The sequence below is a fragment of the Camelus bactrianus genome, chromosome 28, assembly GCF_048773025.1.
Source record: "Camelus bactrianus isolate YW-2024 breed Bactrian camel chromosome 28, ASM4877302v1, whole genome shotgun sequence".
Taxonomy (NCBI): Eukaryota; Metazoa; Chordata; class Mammalia; order Artiodactyla; family Camelidae; genus Camelus; species Camelus bactrianus.
In genome coordinates, this window is record NC_133566.1 from 2,801,886 (window position 1) to 2,826,602 (window position 24,717).

The window sequence follows — 24,717 nt, forward strand, 5'->3', positions numbered from 1 at the left end:
GGCAATGGACGGCCTCTTCAATAAATGGTGCTGGGAAAACAGGACAGCTACATGCAAAAATAAATAAATAAATAAACTGGCCTATTTTCTCATGCCATGCAGAAAAATAAATTTAAAATGATTTAAAGACTTAAATGTAAGACTTGAAATCATAAAACTTCTAGAAGAAAACATAGGCAGTATCTCTTCGACATTAGTCTAATTAAAATTTTTCTAGATTATGTTTCCCCTGGCAAGGGAAACAAAAGCAAAAATAAACAATTGAGATTATATCAAACTGAAAAGCTTTTGCACAGCAAAGGAAACTATCAACAAAATTAAAAGCACACCTACTAAATGGGAGGAGATATTTGCAAATGCTATATCCAATTAAAGATTAATATCCAAAACATACTAAGAACTCACACAATTTAACATCAAAACAAACAAACAAACGAAAAACCCAATTAAAAAATGGGCAGAGGATATGAATAGATATTTTTCCCAAGGAAACATACAGATGGCCAATATCACATGAAAAGACTTCCAATATCACTAATCATCAGGGAAATGCAAATCAAAACCACAATGAGCTATTTATCTCACAACTGTCAGAATGGCTGTTGTCAAAGAGACAACAAATAACAAGTGTTGGCAAGCATGTGGAGGAAAGGGAACCCTCGAGCAGTGGTGAGAATGTATATTGGTGCAGTCACTAAGAAAAACATGGAGGTTCTTCAAAAATTAAAAAAAGAACTATCATAGGATCCAGTAATTCTATTCCTGGGTATTTATCTGAAGAAAACAGAAATACTAATTCAAAAAGATACATGCACCCCAACATTCATGGCAGCATTATTTATAATAGCCAAGATATGGGAGCAACCTAAATGGCCATCAATAGATGAATGGATAAAGAAGATGTGGCACATATGTGCAATGAAATACTACTCAGCTATAAAAAAGAATGAAATCTTGCCATTTGAGACAACATGGACGGACCTGAAAGGTATTAGGTTAGGTGAAATACATCAGAGAGAAAAAGACAAATACTATTTGATTTTACTTTCATGTGGAATCTAACAAACAAATGAATGAACATAACAAGACAGTAACAGAGTCATAGATACAAAGAACAAACAGAAGGTTACCAAAAGGGAGGGGGATAAAGGGAGGAGAGAAATAAGTGAGGGAGATTAAGAGGTACAAACTTGCAGTTGCAAAATAAATGAGTCATGGGTATGAAATGTACAGTGTGGCGAATATAGTCAGTAATTAGCTGATACCTGTTTGGTGACAGATGGAAACCAGACTTACCATGGTGATCATTTTGAAATATATAGAAATATTGAATCACTATGTTTTGCAACAGGAACTCACAAAGTGTTGTAGGTCAATTATACTTCAAAAACAAACTCATAGAAAAAAAGATCAGATTTATGGTTACCAGAGGTGGAGAGTGAGAAGAGGGGAAATTGGATAAAGGCATTCAAAAGGTATAAATGTCCAGTTATAGGTACTAGGGATGTAATGTACAACATGATAAGTATAATTAACACTGCTGTATGTTATATAATAAAAGTTGTTAAGAGAGTAAATCCTAAGAGTTCTCACAAGGAAAAAAATTTTTCTATTTCTTTAATTTTGTATCTATATGAGATAATACATGTTCACTAAACTTGCTGTGGTGATCACTTCATGATATATTGAAGTCAAATCATTATGCTGTACATATTAACCTTATATAGTGTAAATTATAACTCAATAAAACTGGAAGAAAAAAATGAGTATTTGCCAGTCTGTGCTCTTTAGGAAAGTCAGAACAAAAATTAAATATATTGAACTTCTACTAAATGCCATTCAATTTGCAAATTACCTTAATCCACAACAATGTTACAAAGAAGTTACCTTCATTTAAAGGATGAAGACATTAAAATATTAATTTGTCCAAAGTAGTAGAGCTATGATGTGCCTTGGAGGCTGACTCCAAAGCCAATCACCCCTTCTATTATACCACCATTTACAGACTTTTAAAAACAGCAACACTTAAGCTTTGCACAGTGGCAGTATCATAGCCGGTGAGGTTTATCCAAGGCATGATTATTGCTAATTGAAAAACAGCAACACTTTCTTTCAATGCAATCTTACATAAAACATAATCTGAAATATATTTTAAATGAAGAACTGACAGAACTTTGTGACCAATGAAAAGTGGAGTATCATGGAGAAAGAATAATTGAAGTTGACTCTAACGCTCAGAACACTCTAAAACTTAAGATCCATACAATTAATAAAAAATAAGAAGTTGGGTAAGGGAAGATAAGTTTATGGAAGAAAGTGATGTCAGCTTCATAAATGTGAAGTTTAGGGTCACACTCAAACAAAGTTGAGTTGGAACTCAGGAGACATTTTAAATTTGTCCATGAATTATCTCATTTCTGTGCTGTAGTCTATTTTTGCATTATTTATGGTAAAATGGACCACTATATAATATAATTTCTTCTCAGTTGAAGTTTCACTAATTTTGAATATGCTAGCAAAAATAAAATAAAATGCACATGGTTGAGAGCACGATCCAAAGCCCCCTTTCTTCCTCCCAGAGCTTGCTGGTCTCTCCTACCCAAGGCTGGGTCAGGGCTGGCCCACTGAGAGCTGCACAGTTTGAAGGCACTGGAGCAGCAGGCTTCAGGAGCTGAGACTTCCTGCATCCACCACCCTTGTGTGGGCTGAAGTTTATCCTGGGAGCCTGGAACTCTTTGCAGAGGGGGGCCAGTTTGTGTGCCAATCATTTGTGTTTTAGATTGTGCAGATGGATGACCAGAAGTATGTTGAGGTGAAGAATGGGGCAAACATTCAGCTATGACTTAGCTTATGAGCTGTTTGCCTTCATCAGAAAGATTATAAAATAAATCATTCCTACCATCTACCCATGAAAAAATGATGATACAGAAGGACTGCTTCCTCAAAATTGTTTTCTCCCTTGAGATGAGCTTGACTGGTGATACCATCATGTGACACATTTCCTGTCCTGTCTTTTTTCTTTTCTTTCGTTCTTTCTTTTTTCTTGTTATAATCAGTTTACAATGTTGTGTCAATTTCCAGGGTAGAGCACAATTTTTCAGTTATACGTGAACATACATATATTCATTGCTTTTGTTGTTGTTGTTCTATTTATTTATTTAGTGAGTTAGTTAGTTAGTTAGTTAGTTAGTTAGTTAGTTAGTTAGATACATGTCCTCAACTCTTCTTCAGATGAAAATAAACATACTTTACAGGTCTTTTTCCTCTTTTAATTGAAACCATTCTTCCACCACCATCCTTTGAGTCCCAGTCAAGCCAGATCCACGTCTTCACAAGCACCCCGGCCTCACTCTGCTCTTGGCAGTGGAATTCCAGACGGACGTCTCCCAGTCTCCCCAAAACACTCCGTCTGTGGCCTGAGGGCTACGTCTCCTCTTGTTCAAAGAATGTCAGAAACATTTCAAGATTCAGTTAAAATTCTACTGTTTTAAAAATCCTCCAGGGGCCAGTTATTCTGTTTTGAACTTGTGTACTTAATTTCTTTCCTACTGGCCCCTTGGTTTGTTTGAATTTTGCCTCCGACCTGTTTCCTAGGGGCTGTGGAAGTTATTGATCATTCTGGTCATGCCAAGCTGCTTTCTCTCATCTCGCTAATGTGTCAATTTTCTGGCTCAAAAAATGAAACCAACATAAAATACTGTTTTCTTCTCTTCTATTAATTAATTTATTTCTCTTCAAATGATATCACATCCAAAGCTTCTATATTATGGTTAATATCTTCCACATGAAATAGATGATAGAGAAAAAAAAGTGGAAAATAAAAAGGTAGTATGGTTTTAAAAAATTAAGTTTTAGAGACAAAGAGGAAAAGACAGGTAGAAAGAAGATGGAATAGCCTTAATACTTCCCTACAAAATGGCCTTAATAACAAATAGATCAAAGTAAGGCTAATAATAGCTACCCCAAAACAGAGGGGAAACAAAACCTAAAACTCAGTATTATTTTCATATATAATCATTGTTATCATCAAGCCACAGTAGGGTGGGAAATAAAATCCAGAATTCCTTTAAGCAATTAGTAATATTTCCAATTAATACATATATAAAAATAATGGAAGTAGAAAATCTTTTTTGGCATATACCACTGTAATAACTTCTGCAGGAAAAAAAGCATCAATGGATGCCAAAATTTGTGGCCAAAACTTCTGTATAATGGGAAGAAGGATATTTGCACATGTTTGTGTCTCCCCCCAAAATACTTTATAATTATAAATAGAAAAGCTAATTTTATAGTGAAAAAACCTACTGGATATAATTTTAGTCAAGTTTTCATTTAACACCACCAATAATGAGACATATTAATGTCATATACGCCTCAATATAAGGCACTGAGGAGGGCACAGAGCCATTTCTCTGGTGTTTTTGAAAAAAAAAAAAAAGACAATTTAAACATAAAACTGAGGAAAAGTCAGACAAACCCAAATGAGGGAAAATAGACAAAATGGCCTTTCTTATTCCAAAGTGTCAAGTTCGTGAAGGACAGGAGGGCTGGGAACTGCCACAGATTGGAGGACACGGAGGACAGCTGATGACTAAACCCAGTGTGTGTCCTGGACCAGAGAAGGGACACTGGTGGAATGAAGGGTGAAACTTGAATAAAGCCTGTAGGTTAGTTAGTGACGTCTTGTTACTGTTAACTTCCCAGGGCTTGATGACTGCACCATGACTTTATAAGACATTCGTCTTTGGAGGAGCTGGGTAAAGGCTATATGGACAATATTTGTAATATTTTACCCTTTTTGAAAGTCTAAAATTATTTCAAAGTAAAATTAAGGAGTGGAATAATGGAGAGTACAGGTGACCTCTAATTAAGAATGGAAGTTTAAAGATAAATTCAGGATCTCCAAATAAAACTTTCAGAAGTGGTCTCTTTCTTATTTTATTACTTACAAAGTAATAAAAGACTTGTCCAGTCAGCAAAGAATGAACTCTTTTGGTGTGTATTTAGCTAAAGAAGATTATATGGTTTATGGGGTGTCTCTGGAGCTGTAATGGTCTTGGATGACACTTGGTCAGCCTTCTATGTTTATTCTGAGGTTATTTTATTTTCTGCATCTAACACCAAATTAGAAGTCTAAAATTTCATTTTCATCCCAGAAGGAATGACACACTGATGTGCGACAACTCACCTGTCCTTTTAATCTCTTCCTAAACTAGAAATACACACAACATATACCCCAAACGTCCAGTTGCTTGGTATCCAAACTATATTATGAAAGGTGTGACCCTAGATTTTTTTTCACTCAGACTAACTCAAGAGGAAGATAACAGCCTATTTGTATTCAAAAGGACACTAAATATTTTTAAACTTTGGTAATTACTTCCAGAACCTAAAATTTAAATTGTGAAAAATCCTACAATGTAGATACAACCAATAGCTTAGCTTTTTATAAGTCATCTGTATCTAGGAAAACTCTCCAGGGTATTTCTTAAACCTGAGGTTTAAAATTTTATTTATTTACTTTTACAGTTTGAGCACTGTGATTCAGATTTCATAAGAGTGAGCACAAGGACCCTGCTGAGCCTCCCACCTGCAGGGCGGGTTTAGGATGGCCACGGTTGTCTGGCCATCCCTCCAGCAGGACGGGGCGTCTGTATGCCGTTTCTCCTCTCTTGCATTTGAAGGCTTGTCATGTCAGTTTCAAAGTCTGATTGCTAAGAGCCCGACAGTTTCCCCTTTTGCAAGGATCGCCCGCTCTGGGCGTCTAAGCCACCAGGTAGGAGAGCAGCTACCTGCCGGGGAGACTGTGTGGAGAAGCCCTGAGAATGCATGGGGAGGGACAGCACGCCCACTCAGCCAACCTTCGTATTGTGCCCACCAGAGTCTCGGGCACGTGGAAAAAGCCTTCTCAGACTAGGGACAGGCTGCTGCGAGCTGAATGCCACTGCGTGACCCCAGTCAAACCTAGGAGCAGAAGCATCACTCAGCTGAGTCCTAACTAAAGTCCTGACCCATAGATCCTGAACACAGAGAGGATTATTGCTTTGAGATGGTTTAACACGCAGCCATAGGTAACCAGAACATATGATGTAAGGAATGCTCTTTGCGGGGCGTGTTTAAGACTGCTCTTTCTGAACTAGTCTCACCTCACCTTTAGAATCTGAATCTCAAATACAAGTCTCAGTACACCCAGTTTAAGACAGAGAAAGACAAACACTATATGACAAATACTACATGATATCACTTACATGTGGAATCTAAAAAATAATAGAAATGAAACTATATACAAAACAGAAAGAGACTCACATAGAAAACAGATTTATGGTTACCAAAATGGGGGATGCAAATTAGGCATATGGGGTTAACAGACACAAACCACCAAACATAAAATGGATAAGCAATGAGAAATTACTGTGCAGCATGGGGAATTATACCCAATATCTTGTAATAACCCAGAATGAAATATAATCTGTAAGGAAAAAGCCCAGCAAACGGAATCACTATGCTGTATGCCTGAAACTAACACAATATTGTAAATCAACTCTACTTCAGTTTTAAAAAAAGAAATCATAATTTTCAGACTCCTTTGAAGGTCTCTGTATGTGGTCAAGTGACAAAAATTCCCCCAGAGATAGAAATGGAAACACCGTTTGCACACTCGGGAAAATGTCCTTAAACCATCCCTTCTCCCTTCTCCGGGAGGAGTGTGGATGGGATTATTGGTGTCGCAGCCTCGTCAGGAGTTCTGAAGAGGAGGACTTCACCCTCAAGGTGTGAGAACTTAGTGCTGCAAGGATCACGAAACTTGGCGAGTTCAAGAAGCTAGTGCAAGACGGGAAGCTCGGTGCCCCAGAGAGCTCAATGTGTCTTCAGATGAGCGGCTGCGCCAACCGCGAATGGATGTCTGCGGAGAAGGCACAGGCGATATCCCCGAGCTGAGAGCATCACCCGATCCCGAATCCTCCTTTCTTTCCTCTGTTTTTTTTTTTTCATTTCCCCCTTCCCCCTGCCTCCCCCTCCCCACTTCTTTCCTCCCCTTCCCCCCTCTCGTCCACGAGGACTGGCTGTTGACCCTGCTCAGGCCTGGGTGCGGATGCGGGTGGGACCGCAGCCCCGCAGCGGCCCAGCGGTGCCCTCTGGCGAGACGGCTGCCTTGCGCTCTGTGAAAGGGTGGCCCCAGGCTCCACAGCCCAGCCACACTGTTCTCCCCATCACTGATGGAGATGAAGGAGAAAGATAGTGTCCTTTTCCTGTAGTTGTTAGCTGAGACCACCGCCCAGGGACACAAGAGGAGCTCCGCAAGCGAGGGTAGACTCCGATGGAAAGCCAGCTCCCAGCTGTCGGGGGCAGCTGGCAGCGCGCACCTGTGACAAGGAGAAGCCGAGGGACAGCTGGCCCAGGCTGCAGGTTGAGGTGACTGTTGAGAAAAGCATTCAGGTGCTGGATGGGGTGTCCGTGCCCACCCTGCCTTTGTGAGTGGACTGTGCTCTTCCTCAGCCTTCCTGCCCCCAAGGGTGTTGTTCAAAGCCGGAACCGCCTGAGGTGGGGGTGAGTGGGTTGTGCTACCTGTCAGCTTAACCGGAAGAGACAAAAGTTGAGGGTTCCCCCTCACCCTGCCCTTTTCAGGGAGTCGAACAGAAACTTTAGAGAGGACAATCTCTGTCCTCAAGAGATTCGGGGAAGCACCACTAAAGAGGTGGGGATGAGGCCCCCCCTTCCTGATAACAAAGCTTCCTACTCCGCTACGTCCTTCTCGGGCAGCAAAGGAGAGGGGTCCTAAGCTTTTAGGTCACCCAGCGATCAGCTCCATACAGTTCTTGTCACCAAATTCCGTTCGGGACTGTGGAAGGACAGTCTCATTTTCTCCCAGCAATGGAAAAGCAGGCCTTGCTGCCGCTGCCGCCTCCAGTTTGAGACCCTTGACTTCCTGGCAGCTGCGACCCATCATTGGTCATTTCTCTCTGCACCAGCCAACCCCTGGTACCAGGTGTTTTGAGTGCTTGGGAAGTTAGGAGTGTTCAGGGACACACAGCAGTGACTAGCACGTGGGCTCTGTAAGTGAGCTTTTTGGGTTCTGTTCTTAGTTCTTCACAGGTGTGTTAACTTAGCAGGTGGCTTAACCTCTGTGTCTATTTCTTTATCCCTGCTTGTTGGGGGTGGATAAATGATAGTCTCTGACTCTCAGGTTTGTTCTGAGGATTAAATGAGCCAATCTATGAAAGATTTAGCAGTTCCTGGCACGTAGTAAACAATGGTCACTCAAACATTAGTAACCTTAGGAGCTTGGTTATTGAGACAAGAGTCGTTACAGCAAAAAGTCATGGTGTAACACTTCTATGTATAATTCCATTTTAGATTACTTTCTATGCTTAGTTTTAGAGACATTAAGGTATGGCTGTACTTTAAAAAGTTAGGTTTATTTCTGAAAGTTTTTAATGTCTTTTTATGAAGTCAGTGGATGGGGGAGCATTTCAAAGCAATGAAATTACCTGGGTAATAAACAGGACAAAAATATTAGTGTTTCTCTTATGCTAGGCATCTTCTACTTCACTCTTAAGATCGGCATTATGGTGAAGAAGAATTTGCACTGCCTGGCTATAAAATAAATTGTAAGGAATGGTCATCTAGGAGGTTTGTAGTTAGTTCTGCTTTTGCAGTGTCTGATTTTAATTTTTTCTCATTCTAGGCTTTTGGTTACTCCCCTTCCACCCTATCCCTTAATTTTATTTTTTGAAAGAGTCTGCATTTCAAGCTGCTAGGGCAAAGAGTGTGATTACAGAAGGAAAGACTCCTCATCCAGGTACCTTGCTCTCTAGCTGTCACTAGGAAAGCCAGAGTCAGGATCTAACATGAGGAGCCCGTGCTCACTCTGCAGCCAAATCATAAAGCTTAAATCAAAAGTAGCTATGTTTAGGCAGACCCTAAGTCTGAACGCCTAAACTTACAAAGCCAGCATTCTTTAGAGGTCCTAAAACTTGCATTACCTTTCCATTTAATTATGCTTTTTAAAAGCTATTCTATGAGGAATAAACCTATTAAAATGAGAGATTATGTTTTCATTAGGTCTTTGTTAAGCCTTCAGTAAAAAAAATAATGGGATGCAGAGTAATCAGTAAAATATATACAGTACTTTTAATGAGTCTTATTCTGTATACTGTAAATATTTACGTACTTTTAAGTCCAGAGAAGTAGTAACTAACTTTCAGTTTATAGTTTATTTTTCAATGTTAACACACAGTATTTGGGATACAGCAGAATTCTGTGTCTTGCAAAACCTTGAACTGTGTTTGTGTGTTTTTGACATAGCTCATCAAACAGTCTCTAGCCCTGAAAGCAGCTTTCAGATGTATAATGGTGTCAACAACGAGTGTGTCTAATGACAGCAGGCAGCAGAAAGCTAAAAGAGATTCCGGGATACTGTATCCATGAAAGGAGTTGGTAAATTTTAGCCCCATCCTAGTTTTGTAAATAGAGATACATTGGGACACACCTGTGCCCATTCTTTACCGTATTGCCTGTGGCTGCTGCCACAGCTACAAAACTGAGTGGTTGCAATACAGACCGTGTGGCCCCATAGAGTCAAAAATATTTACCGTGTGATCCTTTAGGGAAAAGTTTGCCAGCCCCTGCCATGGGACCTCGAAGTCCCTTCCTTAAAAATACACTTATGATCTCTTCATTATTTCTTAGTCCAACGGTTCCCAAACTGTCTTCTGCAGAATATTAATATTGTCTAAGTTAATAAGTGTTGTGGGAAAAAGATCCATGCTAACAGTAATTTTTTATTTGTAATTTATTTTAAAATAAAATTTAAGACTACCAAACTCATTGCTATGGCTTTTATTTTTATGTGATAACCTACCTTTAGGAAAAGGTGTCCCATGCCTGAGAGCACCAGGATGTCGAGTGAGAGATCACCTGATACATGAGCGTGCGATGCTCCACCTGCGCCTTGATGCCCAGGCAGCACTTAACACAGTCACTGATGAGATGCTTGGCATCATCTCTTTGATGATGGCTCATCTTCTGTGTCCTGACTTATAATTTCAACACATTTGTGATACTCAATGTTTATTCTAAATTAACCATGTTTTGTACCACAAACACATTGCCTGTGGATCTGTTGCTGAAACAAGGGAGACTTAAACAAGAAGTAGAATCTTTTTTGTTATCAAATTGTGTCTGAATCAAGTGATCAAAAGGTCAGAATATTACAAAGTAAAGATGAGCACTTGCAGCCTTCCGTTTCTAGAAATTCAGGAAGTGAGTTTTCCAGGGTCAAGTTTATGTCCAATTCCAACAAAATAACAACATTTAGTAAGAAACCACTAAGAAGAAAATATGAGGAAAGTTATTTGTTTTTTGGATTTACTTCCTTTGGAAATAGATTTGCACCTCATGCTCAGTGTGTGTTATGTAAGAAAATTTTATTGAAAAGCTCTTTGGCCCCTAGTAAGTTTTGAAGACATTTGGAAACTAAACATGCTGCATATAAAGACAAAGACATTATCTTTTTCAAGCAACATCTTGATTCACATGAAAACAATAAACCCCCAGCACCTAAAATTGTCAACACAGTTCATGGAAGCGCTAGAGAAGCATCATGCAGTGTAAGTTACAATGCAGCCCTGAGTGGAGGCTCATACATCAGAGAATTGCTCACCAAGCCTTGTGCAAAAGACGTTGTGATGTGGATGTGTGACGAACAGTATTGTAAAAGCAAATAGACGCCGTGCAGTTGTCAGTATGGCTGCTGGTCGAATTAAGGCTCTAGCTGCTGCCACTGAAGAAGGGCCTGTTTGTAGACGGGAAACTTGTGGCAGGTTCTCACTGCAGCTTCCAGATCCAGCCGACGTCTCAGGACTCGCTGTGCTGCTCGTGTTTGCTTGTTGCAGGTTTAACAAGTCCACTGAGGACAACCTGCTCTTACGTGAATCTTTGCAAAGAATGCCGTTGGTGAGGACATTTTCAACTGCGTCCACAGCTTTATGCAAAACTGTGAAATTGAATGGGGAAAATGTGCTGGTGTTTGTAGTGATGCTTCTAGGGGGGTGGACCGGAAAATTGCTGGGACTGTCACCTGGATAAAATATGTGGCTCCCGAAAGCACCAGGAATCACTGCCTATTACATAGACATGCACTTGCAGTTAAAATAATGCCTACATCTTTGGAAAACATGCTCGATCAGGCAGTCCAAATCATCAATTATATTGAAGCTTGGCTACATCAGCCCAGACTACTAAAAATTTTATGTGAAGAATTGGGTGCCCAGCACACAGCACTTCTAAATACAGAGGTGAGGCGGCTTTCCCGACGTAAAGATCTTGTAAGACTTTTTGAGCTTCGTTGTGAACGATTGGTTTTCATGGATTCTGCTTTTTGAAGATCTGATTGTTTAACAAATTCATCATGGCTGCTAAGACTTGTATATCTTGCAGATATTTTTACTAAATTAAATGAGGTTAATCTGTCAATGCAAGGGGAAAATGTGACAGTTTTTACAGTATTTGATGAAATGTCATCAAAAGAAAACTTTGTTTTCCTACACTCAGTGACTTGACTGAAATTAATCCTATGGTTGATGGAGATACTTTCAGGGCCGCTGTGCAGCTCCGCAGGGGTTTGCATCCTACTCTGTTAATATTTTCCTGTAACAAAAGGTAATAATGCTTGGGTTAGAAATTTATTTACAGTAACCTAACCCAACCTCATTAGTGTCATGGGACTATGAGAGCCTGATTGATTTAACATCTGATTCCCAGGTGAAGCAAAATTTCACTGAACTTTCATGAAATGATTTTGGAGCAGCCTGAGTCAGGAGTAGACAAGCGTTGCAAGGCGTGCAGGTTGTGTACTGCTTCGTTTACTACCATGCACCTGTGTGAAGCAGGATTTTCCTATTATGCTGGAAAAAAACAACTAGATGTGGATCTGACTTAGCAACACCACACCTAACATTAAGCAGATATGTGACAAAAAGACACAGAAGCACTGTTCTCATTAAAATCGGAGGGTTCTGCTTGCCTCTTGATAACCAAATATAAGATGCAAATTTAAAATGATTTACTTCAAAAAAAGGAAGCTAGTGCATTTATTTTTCATTAGTGAAAGCATATGATGTGGTATATTACTTTGCAGGTTTTTGTATCTGAGGCTGACTCACCAAAGCAGTGGGTAATTCAGTAAAGCAGGAACATGGGGAAGCAATCATTTATTCCAAAGAACATTAAGGTAGGAACATCACATGACTGGGCTTCAAGATGCTCACATTCACTTGTCACATCAGGGAATCCTTCATGTGTCCACTTCCATCATTAGCCAAGATCCAGGGGGTTCATGATGCACCCCAGTGTGTGTGTGTGTCACCTCTCAGCCATTTAACTTGCCTAATTGTCATGTTTTCTATTCAAAAAATAAATAAATTTCAGTACATAAAAATGAAGAGGAGCATAACAAATGATAATATATCCAACCTGACCAAAGAAACAAAAAGTACAAATGGAACAAACACACAGTGTGTACCTCTTCCCAACTGCCAGCTTGTGTCACCTGGTGGCCCCACATGGAGCATCCCCTACAAGGCACTCTACTGGGAGGGTGTGTGTGTGTGTACGCACGTGTGTCAGTGTGGGGTGGCACGTAGACCAGAGAGGTCCAGCAGTCATTCAGAAAGCACACAGCTGACCCAGGCAGGGGCCAAGCTTTAGACCTTCCTGGCTGAGCCTGTGCCCAGGGAGGTCTGCAACTCACACTGGCTAGGGGAGGCTGGGTCACACATGTCCCTCCATCCCCAGCCCAGCTGGAAGCCAGAAAGAGGCCCAGGTCAGCCTGTGGCCCATTTTTAACCCTGCCCCACCCTGGCCTGTCCAAATGCCACAGGGCCACGTCACACATCTGGCTGACAAGCGTTCCTTGGGCTAGAGCAGCTATCCCCTCTTTTCCACATTCGCCCCTTGCCTGGTGCCCCTCTGTAGCTGCCCTCCCGCTCCTCCAGCCTCTCAGCACCATCTCGCCTCCTCCTCCCCATAGTGTCTCAGCGTTTTCTTGCCTTTGGTGAGATGGGGCCATTTCTCTCAAGGGTCGTTTTAAATGTTCAGGTTTTTAAATTTTTATTTTATTGACGTATAGTCAGTTTACAATGTTGTGTCAATTTCTGGTGTACAGCACAATGCTTCAGTCATACATGGACATACGAATATTCATTTCATGTCCTTTCTCACCATGAGCTACTACAAGATACTGACTATGGTTCCCTGTGCTGTGTAGTATAAACTTGTTGCTCTATTTTATATTTACCAGTCACTAACTGCAAATCTCAAACTCCCAGTTTATCCCTTCCCACCCTGTTCCCCTCTGGTAACCATAAGTTTGTTTTCTATGTCTGTTTAATTTTAGATTCCACATGAGTGTTGTCATATTGTGTTTTTCTTTCTTTCTGGCTTACTTCACTTAGAATGACGTTTTCCAGGGCCATCCATGTTGCTGCAAATGGCATGAAATTATTTTTTTGGCTGAGTAGTATTCCATTGTATACATGACACGGCTTCTGTATCCAGTCATCTGTTGGTGGACATTTAAGCTGTCTCCATGTCTTGGCTATTGTAAATAGTGCTATGAACATTGGGGTGCAGGTGTCTTTCTGTATTAAGGCTCCCTTTGGACATATGCCCAGGAGTGGGATTGTTGTATCATATAGTAAGTGTATTTTTAGTTTTTTGAGGAATCTCCATACCATTTTCCATAACTGCAGGACCAAACTGCATTCCCACCAGCAGTGCACAAGGGTTCAGTTTTCCACACCCTCTCCAGCATTTCCCGTTTGAATATTCATGTTTTAATTATTTTATTGCAGCAGCGACATGTAGGATAATGAAAAAGTGGCATCCTGGCGGCTGGGGGATGAGCCTGTGTGTGTGTCCCCATGCATGTGTGTGTGTTCCTGTATGTGTGTGCATGTCCCTGTGTGTGCATGTGTGCCCTCCATGTGCCTGCATGGGGGTGGGGAGTGGGGCTGGAGCCTGCGTGTGTGACTGAGTGACATCTCAGGCACGTGGGCCTGGAGGGGTGTGCGAGGCTGTGATGCTGGGCTGAGAGGCTGTGACCTGACCAAGGCCACACAGCCCGTCTTGGGGCTCAGGGCCCCACCCTTGCTTCCAGGCCTGCCACCAATCAGCTGGGGTGTTCCCTGCCGTGACACAGGGCTTGAAGTCCTGACCCTAAGGGCCCCACAACTTCCCTCAGGAGGAGGGGTCGCTGGGGCAGGAGGAGGCTGGGCTTGGCATGGGGAGGGGGAGCAGGGAATCCAAGGGGGCGAACATGGCCCTGGAGTTTGGGTGTGACCAGCAGCAGTGAGGTGAGGGGAGTAAGAAGGGCCTCCTCACCAGGACTGAGTTTGTCATCCCGGCCAGGGGAGCTGCTCTTCTGCACAAGGACCAATTTAGAAAAATGTGGAAAACCAAGTTTCAGGCTCCATGGTAGATAAGTCCCATTCCAGACGGAAATAGCAGGATGTGACCCCATAAAAAGTGGTGAGCGCACATGAGCCATCGCCCCGCCCAGAAAGGAATTCCCCCGAGAGCCAGAGCTCACCCCACACCCAACCAGGGCCCTGGTAGGCCTGGAGTGATGGCCCTGCTGGGGTCCCACTTCCCAGGAAAATGGGGAGAAGGTCCGCTGGTCATACAGTCGAGGCCCAAGGAGGGGAAGAGACCTGCCCAGGTCACCCAGCACAGGAGGGCAGTCGGGTGGGACCCAGGCCTTCGGGCTTGTCACAGCCCCCCTTCTTAGGACAGGGGCACAGGCCTGCCTGGGAAAGAAGCATCGGGAAAGTGAATAACCCTGCAGACAGGGCCAAGTTGGCTGGCTGGCCGAGCCTCAGTTTCCCTTCTGTGGAACGGGGGACGGGACGGTGCCTGATCACAGGGTCTCTGTGAAGCTAGAGATGGTGCTGCTGTGGTGCTGGGGAGAGCCCTCCTGGTCCTCCTTACCTGGGAAGTGGCCGGAGGGCCCTGGGCGCGGCTGTCAGCCCCGTCCTGAGGGCCGATGGTTCCTGTCTAGCTGGGCGGGCTGCTGGTCCCTGCGGCCCTGACGGTGGCAGCTGCACGGCTTGGTGAAGGATGGGCCAACTCCCCTTCCCAGTCACCCTGGCCCATTGTCCCCCACTATGCACCCTGGGCTGGCTCCCTCTTTCCTTCCTGCCTCCTCTTGTCTCTGCTTCCCCCTACCCGGTGTCCCTCTCTTGTCACCTCCTGTCCCTCTCTAGGACTTGACCCCCACCTTTCTCTCACTCACACACTGTCTCTCCCTGCGTGTCTTTCTCTATCTCTCCCCCAGGCCCTCAGGCCCTGAGCTCAGGTCTAGCCCTGTCCAGGGCCACAGGGCCACATCTCTCCCAGCCCTCCCACCCTCACAGTGATGTTCCAGCCCCAGCTCTGCTCACAGTGGAGGCCGGTTACAGAGCTGCTCCTGCTGGCATTTACTGCTGCATCGCTGTTCCCCCCACTTCCCAGGCAGCGCAGCAGTCTCACCTTGACCTGTTTGTGGCCCAGCCTGGACCCCAGAGCTGCTGCAGGGCTGGCTGCCTCCCCCACCTGGAAGGAGGGAGGGCCCCGTGGGCTCCAGGGACAGCTGGCGCAGAGTAGAGTGGACTCTTTTTATACCCAACACCTTCTCCCTGGCAGTGGTGGCGTCCCACCCACTGACCCTGCCCCGCCCACCTCAGAGTCAGGAGGCTGTGGGAGGATGAGGGGTGCTCACGGGGCTCACTGAGAGCACTGCCGCCCTCAGCCCGCCTCAGGGCCTGCCTGGAGCCGGGGCTGCCGGGCAGCTGACATGGGGCGGGGGCATGGGCCTGGTCAGTGCAGGGCCTCTCGCTGGACGCCCATGGCCCCCTCCTGCACCTCATCCGTTCCTCACCATGAGACACGGCCACTTCATTCTGGTCATCTAGCTCACGACCGGACACCCCTGTGACTGACAGGCCCCACATGCCCAGTGAGTGTTTACAGACTGAAGCAACACAGCCATCACTAGATCTAGATACAGGCTGTACCCACCACCCAGGAGGAGCCCCGGGGCCCCTGCGGTCACTGCTGCCCTGAAGGGGTAATCTTGCGTCTGCCCTGTCATCTTAGTTCCTGCTGGTTTGGGAGTTGTGTGCCCGTAAATCACTGCATGCCCTCAAGAGGGTGTGACCACTGGTCCTCCAGGAAGCAGACACTGACACAGAGAGAACTGTGACAATTTCATTAGGGGTGACAATAGGAGAGAACAGCAGAGGGGGCAGGTTGGAGCAGGGAAACATTCGGCCATAATGCACCTCTGACATCTTCTCTAAACACATCATTGCCACAGCTGAGGGGCCCCTTCAGTTGGCAGACTGTGCTGTAAGGCAAAAAGAGTTATTTATTTTAATAGGATCTTATTTTTTCCCAATTTTGTCTTCTCTAATGTATGTAAGGCCTCTGACGGACACTGTAGTCTGTGTGTGCATCTCCGTGTCTATACAGAATGAAAATAATTGTTTTCACATCTCAGACACAGATGTCAAAATGTGCACATTCTCATTATTATATTTCCTTCTTTAACTAGTAAGACCTAATATTTAATAGAAGAAAGGGACCTTTCGCCTTATCTTTAAAGCAGAGAGTGGTAAGCTCTGGGCCTGAGCTCTTATATCTTCAGTTTAATTTAATGTACTTCCTGAGGTCTCTTTTGATGATACTGTGTGCAGACACTTTCTTTTAAACTATGAGAATGCTGAGTGAGAAATATGTCCCAGTCATTTTGCAAAACAATATGTGTGCTTGACCCAACCCTCCTCACAATGACGTCAGGGAACAGCGTTATCCCCCGGCTCACAGACAACAACGCTGAGACCCTGTGGGGGCCCCACTGAGTCTTGGTGTTAGGGGATGAACTGCAAGAACTCAAAGAATCAGAAATTGGATCTTGTGACATAAATGTGGAGATGCCAAGCTGACAGTGGGCGTGGTGATGAGGGAGCAGGGGTGTGGGGACAGGGGTCCTACAGGGGGTCTCCTGATCACCCCTGACTTCCCCCAAAGAACCTGCCTCATGCTGAAGGGCAAGGCACCTGCTCAGCTGATCTAAATCCTGCCTGCACTTTTCAAATCAAAAGAAAACTTCAGCCACACAAATACCCTGAAAAAAACAAGCTAAACTTCAGTTTCTCTGATATCCACAGATTTCATCCAGACCCAGAACTTTCAGAAACCCAAGAGAACAATTATCTTTATATGAGGTTGTGAACTGAGGGCTTTCTGGAGGCAGTGGGTTCTGAAGGGGATACGTGCATGGCTGCACTGAGTCCCCTGCACACACACGTGGCTCTGAGTGGACCTCACGCTGCATTCACACGGCCCACCTGAACTGCCCACCCTGCCGGGAGTGACCTTCCAGCTCCATCTGAGTGAACCCAACAAACGCCCACTGGGCAGCCCCTCAATTTCTTTCTTGCCCTCCACACCCTCCTATTCACTCCTGTGTGGCTCACGTGTCCTTCTTCTGCACTCTGAGGCCCTGCACGGGCACATCTGCTATGGTGACAAGCTGTCTGCTGTGAATGTCTCTCTCCCTCACTCGCTCCCTCACCCCTCGAGGCAACCCCGTGAGCCCCTGAAGTTAGGGGTGTGCTTCACCCCTCACAGAGCACATCACATGGTCCATGCAAGAGGCACATCGGCCAAACTGGGACTTCAAATTCACTTGATATTCTGTCAAAAGTCTCTTCTGTTCTATACAAGAGACGCCTGCTTCCCAGGTCAGGACGGGGAAATGACACAGTCCATCAGATGTGTGTGCTGGGAAGCTAGACAGACGTCACAATGTCCCAAGTCAGATTTCCTCAGGCATCGCAAGGCCCTGGAGTGCCATCTCCCCTTCTGCAAAGACTCGACAAGGGAGCAGAAGCACATGCTCTCATCTTAACGAGTGCTGTAACTGGTGGTGGGGGGGGTGGCGGTGGCTGAGACCGCATAGGCCACAAGGGAGGTGGGGGTGGCGGTGACGAATAGCCTCTGAGAAGTGACACTGGGTGTCCCATCGGGCGAGGCACACCAAGTGGTCCTGGACAAGTACTGGGACCTCTGGAATCCACAGTGACTTGCAGAAGAGAGAGCTGTGTTGGATGACAGACAAAAGGAACAACACCTACAGAACCTGAAACCCAATGCAGCAGCTGTCAGCACCGGGCACCCTCCCCTCCACCGGGTGCCCAGACAGCAGCACAGGGCCACACACTCGACCTTGGGGATAAAACACTGTTTCCACACGACACCGCCAGTGTCTGTAAGTGGAGGAAGGCGAGAGTCCTGCCTGAGATGATGTACAGAGGTTCCAGCAAATTGATAAACTAGGGCCTCCCAAACAGGAAGCCTCTCTGTGCAGGACAACCCACCCTGACACCTTCCCCAGCTCCACAGAAGCATGGTCTGCATGAACCAGAAACACAGAGAAAGAAAGGAACCGAAGGCCTGGTTTCCCACACATAGAATGAGAGCCGCACCTGGGTACTTGCTCTGTCTGCAGAACCCTGCCAGACCCTCTCTACTCCCTGCTCACAAAGGGCCCTCCTCCGCCAGCAGGAGCTGCCCCTGGGCGCAATGAGCTCTGAGGAGCTGGGCACCCCGCAGTCCTGTGGGGGAGCTGGCAATGTGCTTCTGAGGGGACAAGGCTGTCCTCAGAAGGGAGTCGGGCTCCGCTACAATCATCCTTATTCTCAGGGATGTCTGGATTTTAAGTTCGCTAGGAAAATCACACTACATTTGTCCTATGGGAAAGGGAAGGGGGAAGTTTCAATCCTGCAAATAACACGAATGGGATTTTAGCGCATGTGGAAAATCCCATGGTGTGTGATGAGACAGAGAAGCAGCTCTGAGAGCTTCCAGGGCAGAATCGACCCAGCGCGGGATGAAGAACATGATGACAGGACTTTGGTGCGAATTGGTCCTGCAGGGAAGGAGGCATTTTCACTGCGGGCTCTTTCCATTCCATCCTCTATTCCCTACTACAAATGCACCATCTCTGAGAGTCAGACTTTTCTGCCCAAAAGTACAACTGATGGCAGAGGGGAAGGCACCTTTACCTCCCCAGAAAAGACAGTGACGGGCTGTGATATTTACCACACACAGGAAGACTCAAAAGTTGCACGAACCACACGGTGTAAGGATGGAGGGGTGGCTTTGCTCAGTTATCAGTTACGAGTAATTGAATGGGCATTCTACAAAGGAGAATCCCCCAGCCTGAGCAAGGAAACCATTCAAAGAATGACAACAGGAAACAGTCTCAGTGACCCAGGAGCAATCCCAAGTGAAGGAGGTAAAAAGGAGTCAGCCGAGCCAGGAAAAGTCAGTATGGAGCAAGGGCTCACCATTCTTATGCTATTTTAAGAAACAAACAGTCAAAGCTGAGGTTCTCAGCCCTCATGTACTCCATTGCTAATGGCTTCTGCAAGCAACACTCAGGTGACTAACTGAGAGGAAAAGCCAATGGACCCTGGGCAAGAGTTTCAATTTGAAAACAAAATGAGATGCCAGACACGAAACAGAACATAAAGTCTGCAGACAGGGCAGAAGAGGCTGCTGCTACAAAATAAAAAAAAAAAAGAATACATATCCCAGAAAGACTTCCACCGAAAATGACATCCCAATTTAACTGGGCCTCCGTGGTCGCCTAACGCAGGCAGGAGCTACCGGGGAACACTGGAGACGCAGAGGTTCTGCATCAGAAAAAAACTAAACAAAGGATGCAGGATTAGGCATTTCTGAGTAGAAATTATCAAAAGAAACAAAACTATGAGCCCTGTTTACCCGTATGACACTCGGTCTCATATCACACACACTAGGAGACAGGTCTCAGGACCCTTGACTGAAGAGACAACAGGCCCCGGGTTCGGGTGTTTCTTCCATAACCGATCATCATCGGCTGTGGAAGGTCAGGGCTCCACTCGCTGCAGACAGTGACAGGGGCGGGCTTCTCCTCCAGGGAGCCCGGAACGTGGTCTCTGTTGAAGGCCCGTGTGCAGAACCGACACGTCTGCCCTCCGTCAGAGGACCCTCTTTCCCTCCACAAGAGACACCTCCCTCCCCAGGGCAGGACGGGGAAGACGCGGCCCATCAAGTGCGTCTGCTAAGGGACCAGAGGGACACGGCCGTGAGCCCGGTCAGGGCGGCCCGTGCACGGGGAAGCACTGGAGAGCGATCTGCCCTTCTTCTGCAGTGACTCAAGGAAGAAACAGAGGACTATGCTTTCCTCTTACCGAGCGGAGCAGCTGGCGGTGGGGGGCGAGGCTGCACAGGGCTCAAGGGGGGCCCAGGTGCAGGTGGCCCGCTGGACGACGACGGGCCGCTCTCGGGGCAGGCCACGCGGGCTGGTCCTCGGAAAGGTTGGGGCCCTCCGGCCCACGGGGTGGCCTGCGGGACAGAAGGGAGAGCTGGGTTGGATGACAGACAAAAGCGCCAACACCGACAAAAGCCGAAACCCAACGCAGCAGCTGTCGGCACCGGGCACCCTCCCCTCCACCGGGTGCCCAGAGAGCAGCACGGCGCCACACGCTCCGCCCAGCCCTCTGGGGCCTGCCTGCAGCCTGGGCCGCACAGGAGGACACGGGGATAGGACCCTGACGCCGCACGTCGCCGCCGCTGTCTCCAAGTGGAGGAAGCCAAGGGTCCTCCTGCCCGAGAGGCTGCACACAGAGCTTCCAGCACACGGGCAAACTAGCGCCTTCCCAAGAGCCAGCCGCTCTGCTCTGGGCGGGCGGGACGGCCCTCCCCGCCACCTTCCCCAGCTCCACGCAAGCTTGCCCGGCGCGGACCAGGAACACGGAGACGGGACGGGCGTGAAGAGCTCATTCTCCACCGGGGTCGCCGCTCTGCCTGCAGGGCTCTGCCTGCAGGGCCCTGCCAGGCCCTCTCTGCCCCCTCCTCACAAAGGGCCACTCCTCCGCCCCGCAGGGGCTGCCCCTGGGCGCAAAGAGCCCTGGGGAGCTGGGCATCCCGGAGTCCTGCGGCGGAGCTGCCCAAGGGCTCCTGAGGGGACAAGGCTGTCCTCAGAAGGGAGTCAGGCTCCGCTACAATCCTCCCTACCTTCAGGGACGTCTGGATTTTACGTTCGCTACAGAACGCACCCTACCCGCGTCCAAGGGAGACTGACGTGGGGAGTCTCAATCCCACACCTGACACCAAAGGGACTGTCCTAGCTCGTGCGCAAGGCCCCACGGTGTGCGATGAGGCCGAAGAGCAGCTCTGACAGCTTCCAGGGCAGGCCCGACCCGGCGCAGGGTGGGGAACACAACGTAGGCACTCTGGTGCGCATCGGAATTCCCCCGCAGGGGAGGAGGCATTTTCACGGCGGGCTCTTTCCCTTCCAGCCTCTACTCCCTGCTACAAATGCACCACCTCGGAGAGTCAGGCTTTTCTGCCCAGAGTACAACTGGAGGCAGCGGCCAAGACACACTTACCTCCCGAGAACAGACAGTGACGGGCTGTGATTTCAGTTACCAGGATCTGAATGGACATTCTAAACAGGAGTATCACCTGGCCTGAGCCGGGAAACCAGTCAGAAGAGTGACGACACAGAAATCCGTCTCAGTGACCCAGGAGCAACCCCAGGTGCAGGAGGACAGGAAGGAGTCAGCCGAGCCGGGAGAAGTCAGTGTGGAGCGCGGGCTCACCCTCCTCACGCTGCTTCGAGAAACCCGCAGTCAAAGTCTGCGGGCCCCGGCTTCTAAGCACTCCCTCGTGGCTCCTGCAGGCACCAGCCAAGGCGACGGGCTCCCGGGAGAAACAGCCCACTAACCCTGGGCAAGAGTTGGAGTCTGAAAGGCAGCGACACGCCACGCCACGCCAGACCCGTCACAGAACACACAGTCTGGAGACGAGGCCAGGAACGGCTGCCGGGAAAACAGGAAGATCACCTTTCCCAGAACGACGTCCAACAGAGCACGACCACCTCACTTACCTGGGCCTCCGGGGTCGCCGCAGGCGGCAGGGAGCTGCCGGGCCGCACCGGAGCCGCGCCAGGTCCCGCGTCGGCTAAAAACCACAGAAAAGGATGGAGGATTAGGCTTTCCTGCGAAGACACTGCTGAAGCAAAACGAAACCTTTGTGCCTTCCTTCCTTACCCGTATCACACTCGTTTATTGGAGGACCTGGATACTGACCCCAGGAACTCCTGCACGCTAAGCATACATTCTGTCTACTGCTGAGCTATATGTACCCTTCTCCCCAGAGCACACTTGTTTCTAGGCACAGAGAAAAACAAATGCCATCCACGTTCACTAACTTACCCAGTGTATAAGCTCTGTTGGCTCCACCAACAGAGGTCCGTGTGTTATGATCTCTTAGCTCCCCTGGAGCAAATTCCACCGTCCCAGTAACGTATTCTGGTTTTCCTTTGTTTTTCTTTCTTTTGTTTTTCTTTTTGCATTCTGGGTTCTTAATTTCGGGCTCAGTCGCCCCTTCCTAGGAACACAAAACAACGTAAAACAAGAACCGAACTTCAGAAACCATCAAGTTCATACACTAGGTCATTCAGTCAGTCAGTCAGTCAGGAAGACAACAGTTATTTACTGTATCTATCAGATCATAAGCCCTATCCTGGGAGAAGCTGGCAGTACAAGTAAAAGGCAGATTCCTCTCTCTGTTCTGCCAGAGGCACAGGATCCATGAAAACAAATCAGCACAGAAAAGTCTCAACAGCTCTACAACTGAGGTGAACGGGTACAGTAACGCCACAAAGGACAGGAGAGTCTGCTGCACGTGGACAGCTCAGGGAATGCTGGGAACACCGCACTGTTTCGTAAAAGAGAGATCCAGTGCAGACGGGGGATGTGGAGGGGCTTTGGGGAAGGGCAGCCTGAGTGAAAGGAGCAGGTGGGAAAGAGCGCAAGGCATTAAGGAAACTAGAACACTGTTACTGGCGGTGGAATGGGAAGACAAAACATGCTGCCTTCAAAATGAAACATCACTTAATTAATTTCAAGTGAGGACGGCTAAAACAAGAACCAACTCCAAGATACACCTAACTTTCCCAGGGATGAATTTCTTTTCCATATCCTCTAATAAACTGTAACGGAAAGACCCTGAAAAAAAGAATTCACATACAGACACTGGTTTCACTAGGTGAGTCTGGAAAATTAACACAAGTGCATTATCCAGTCCTACGGCATTAAGCACAGTATCACATCCTAAATTGTAAGTTAAAAGTATAAGTCCAAAGTTCTCATCAGCAGGTGCAAACGTGAAAATGCACACTCACACCAACCCCCGGCTTATGTCTCAGAATCCCCTGGTACTTACATAGTCACACAAGGACATTAACAACAAGAGACAGTACCTCATCCCAGGAAGATCCTCTTCCTTTCTCTTCTGCAACGTGGCGCACTGTCATACCATCTGTAAAATGTAGTTACATGTACGTTAATGAGAATAATCACGAATGTAAATTAGAACCACCATGTGCGTCTATCTCCGTTTGTGGATTTGTGAAAATAAAAGTGGCAGAAAATTATTTCAAGGAGTTAGAGCATTTAAAAAAATAAGTGCTTAAGTCACGGTTGGGATATATTTCAAACCAAGTAGTAAGAGGAAAACACGTAAAAAGAATGGATATCGAAGTTGTGTTTGCGCACTATGTATTTCTAACATTTGAAGTTTGCTCTTGTTTTTGTTTTTCCTTTTCTTCTTCTTTTAAATGGAGGTACTGGGAATGAGCACACGGAATTCTGCATGCTAAGCAAGCGTTCTATTTACCACTAACCTATATCCTTCCCCAAGTCAGCTAGCTTCTCGGCAGAGATAAAATAAAATACAAAAAACGTTCACCGTTCACTACCTTACAAAACATGTTAGTTTGCTCAAGCACAAAAGATCTTTGTGGCTTTCTTCCCCGTATCACACTAAGCCTCACATCAGACAGAATGGGAGGCAGGTCTCAGGACCCTGAGGGAGAGACCGCAGGCCCCGGGTTCGGGTGTTTCTTCCATAACCGATCATCGGCTGTGGAAGGTCAGGGCTCCACTCGCTGCAGACAGTGACAGGGGCGGGCTTCTCCTCCAGGGAGCCCGGAACGTGGTCTCTGTTGAAGGCCCGTGTGCAGAACCGACACGTCTGCCCTCCGTCAGAGGACCCTCTTTCCCTCCACAAGAGACACCTCCCTCCCCAGGGCAGGACGGGGAAGACGCGGCCCATCAAGTGCGTCTGCTAAGGGACCAGAGGGACACGGCCGTGAGCCCGGTCAGGGCGGCCCGTGCACGGGGAAGCACTGGAGAGCGATCTGCCCTTCTTCTGCAGTGACTCAAGGAAGAAACAGAGGACTATGCTTTCCTCTTACCGAGCGGAGCAGCTGGCGGTGGGGGGCGAGGCTGCACAGGGCTCAAGGGGGGCCCAGGTGCAGGTGGCCCGCTGGACGACGACGGGCCGCTCTCGGGGCAGGCCACGCGGGCTGGTCCTCGGAAAGGTTGGGGCCCTCCGGCCCACGGGGTGGCCTGCGGGACAGAAGGGAGAGCTGGGTTGGATGACAGACAAAAGCGCCAACACTGACAAAAGCCGAAACCCAACGCAGCAGTTGTCGTCACCTATCACCCTCCCCTGCACTGGGTGCCCAGTTGGCAGCTACGCGCCATGCCCTTCATCAACCCTGGGGCCTGCCTGCAGCCTGGGCTGCACAGGAGGCCTTCGGGATAAAACTCTGTTGCC

At 47.0% G+C, this 24,717-nt stretch overlaps 1 protein-coding gene and 1 pseudogene across 1 annotated transcript; one reads left to right on the forward strand and one right to left on the reverse strand.

Annotated features, from left to right (window-relative positions):
* Positions 1-2,028: 2,028 nt before the first annotated feature.
* On the forward strand, positions 2,029-2,161 carry LOC141575502 (U4 spliceosomal RNA; annotated as a pseudogene).
* A 14,070-nt stretch (positions 2,162-16,231) lies between these two features.
* LOC141575399 (uncharacterized) lies at positions 16,232-23,866 on the reverse strand. The gene is made up of 3 exons (XM_074354468.1): positions 23,860-23,866; positions 20,280-20,940; positions 16,232-16,384 (listed from the first exon to the last, which is right to left on the reverse strand). Exons 1-3 carry the CDS (start codon positions 23,864-23,866, stop codon positions 16,249-16,251), a joined length of 804 nt encoding a protein of 267 aa, XP_074210569.1. The 3' UTR covers positions 16,232-16,248.
* Positions 23,867-24,717: the final 851 nt, after the last annotated feature.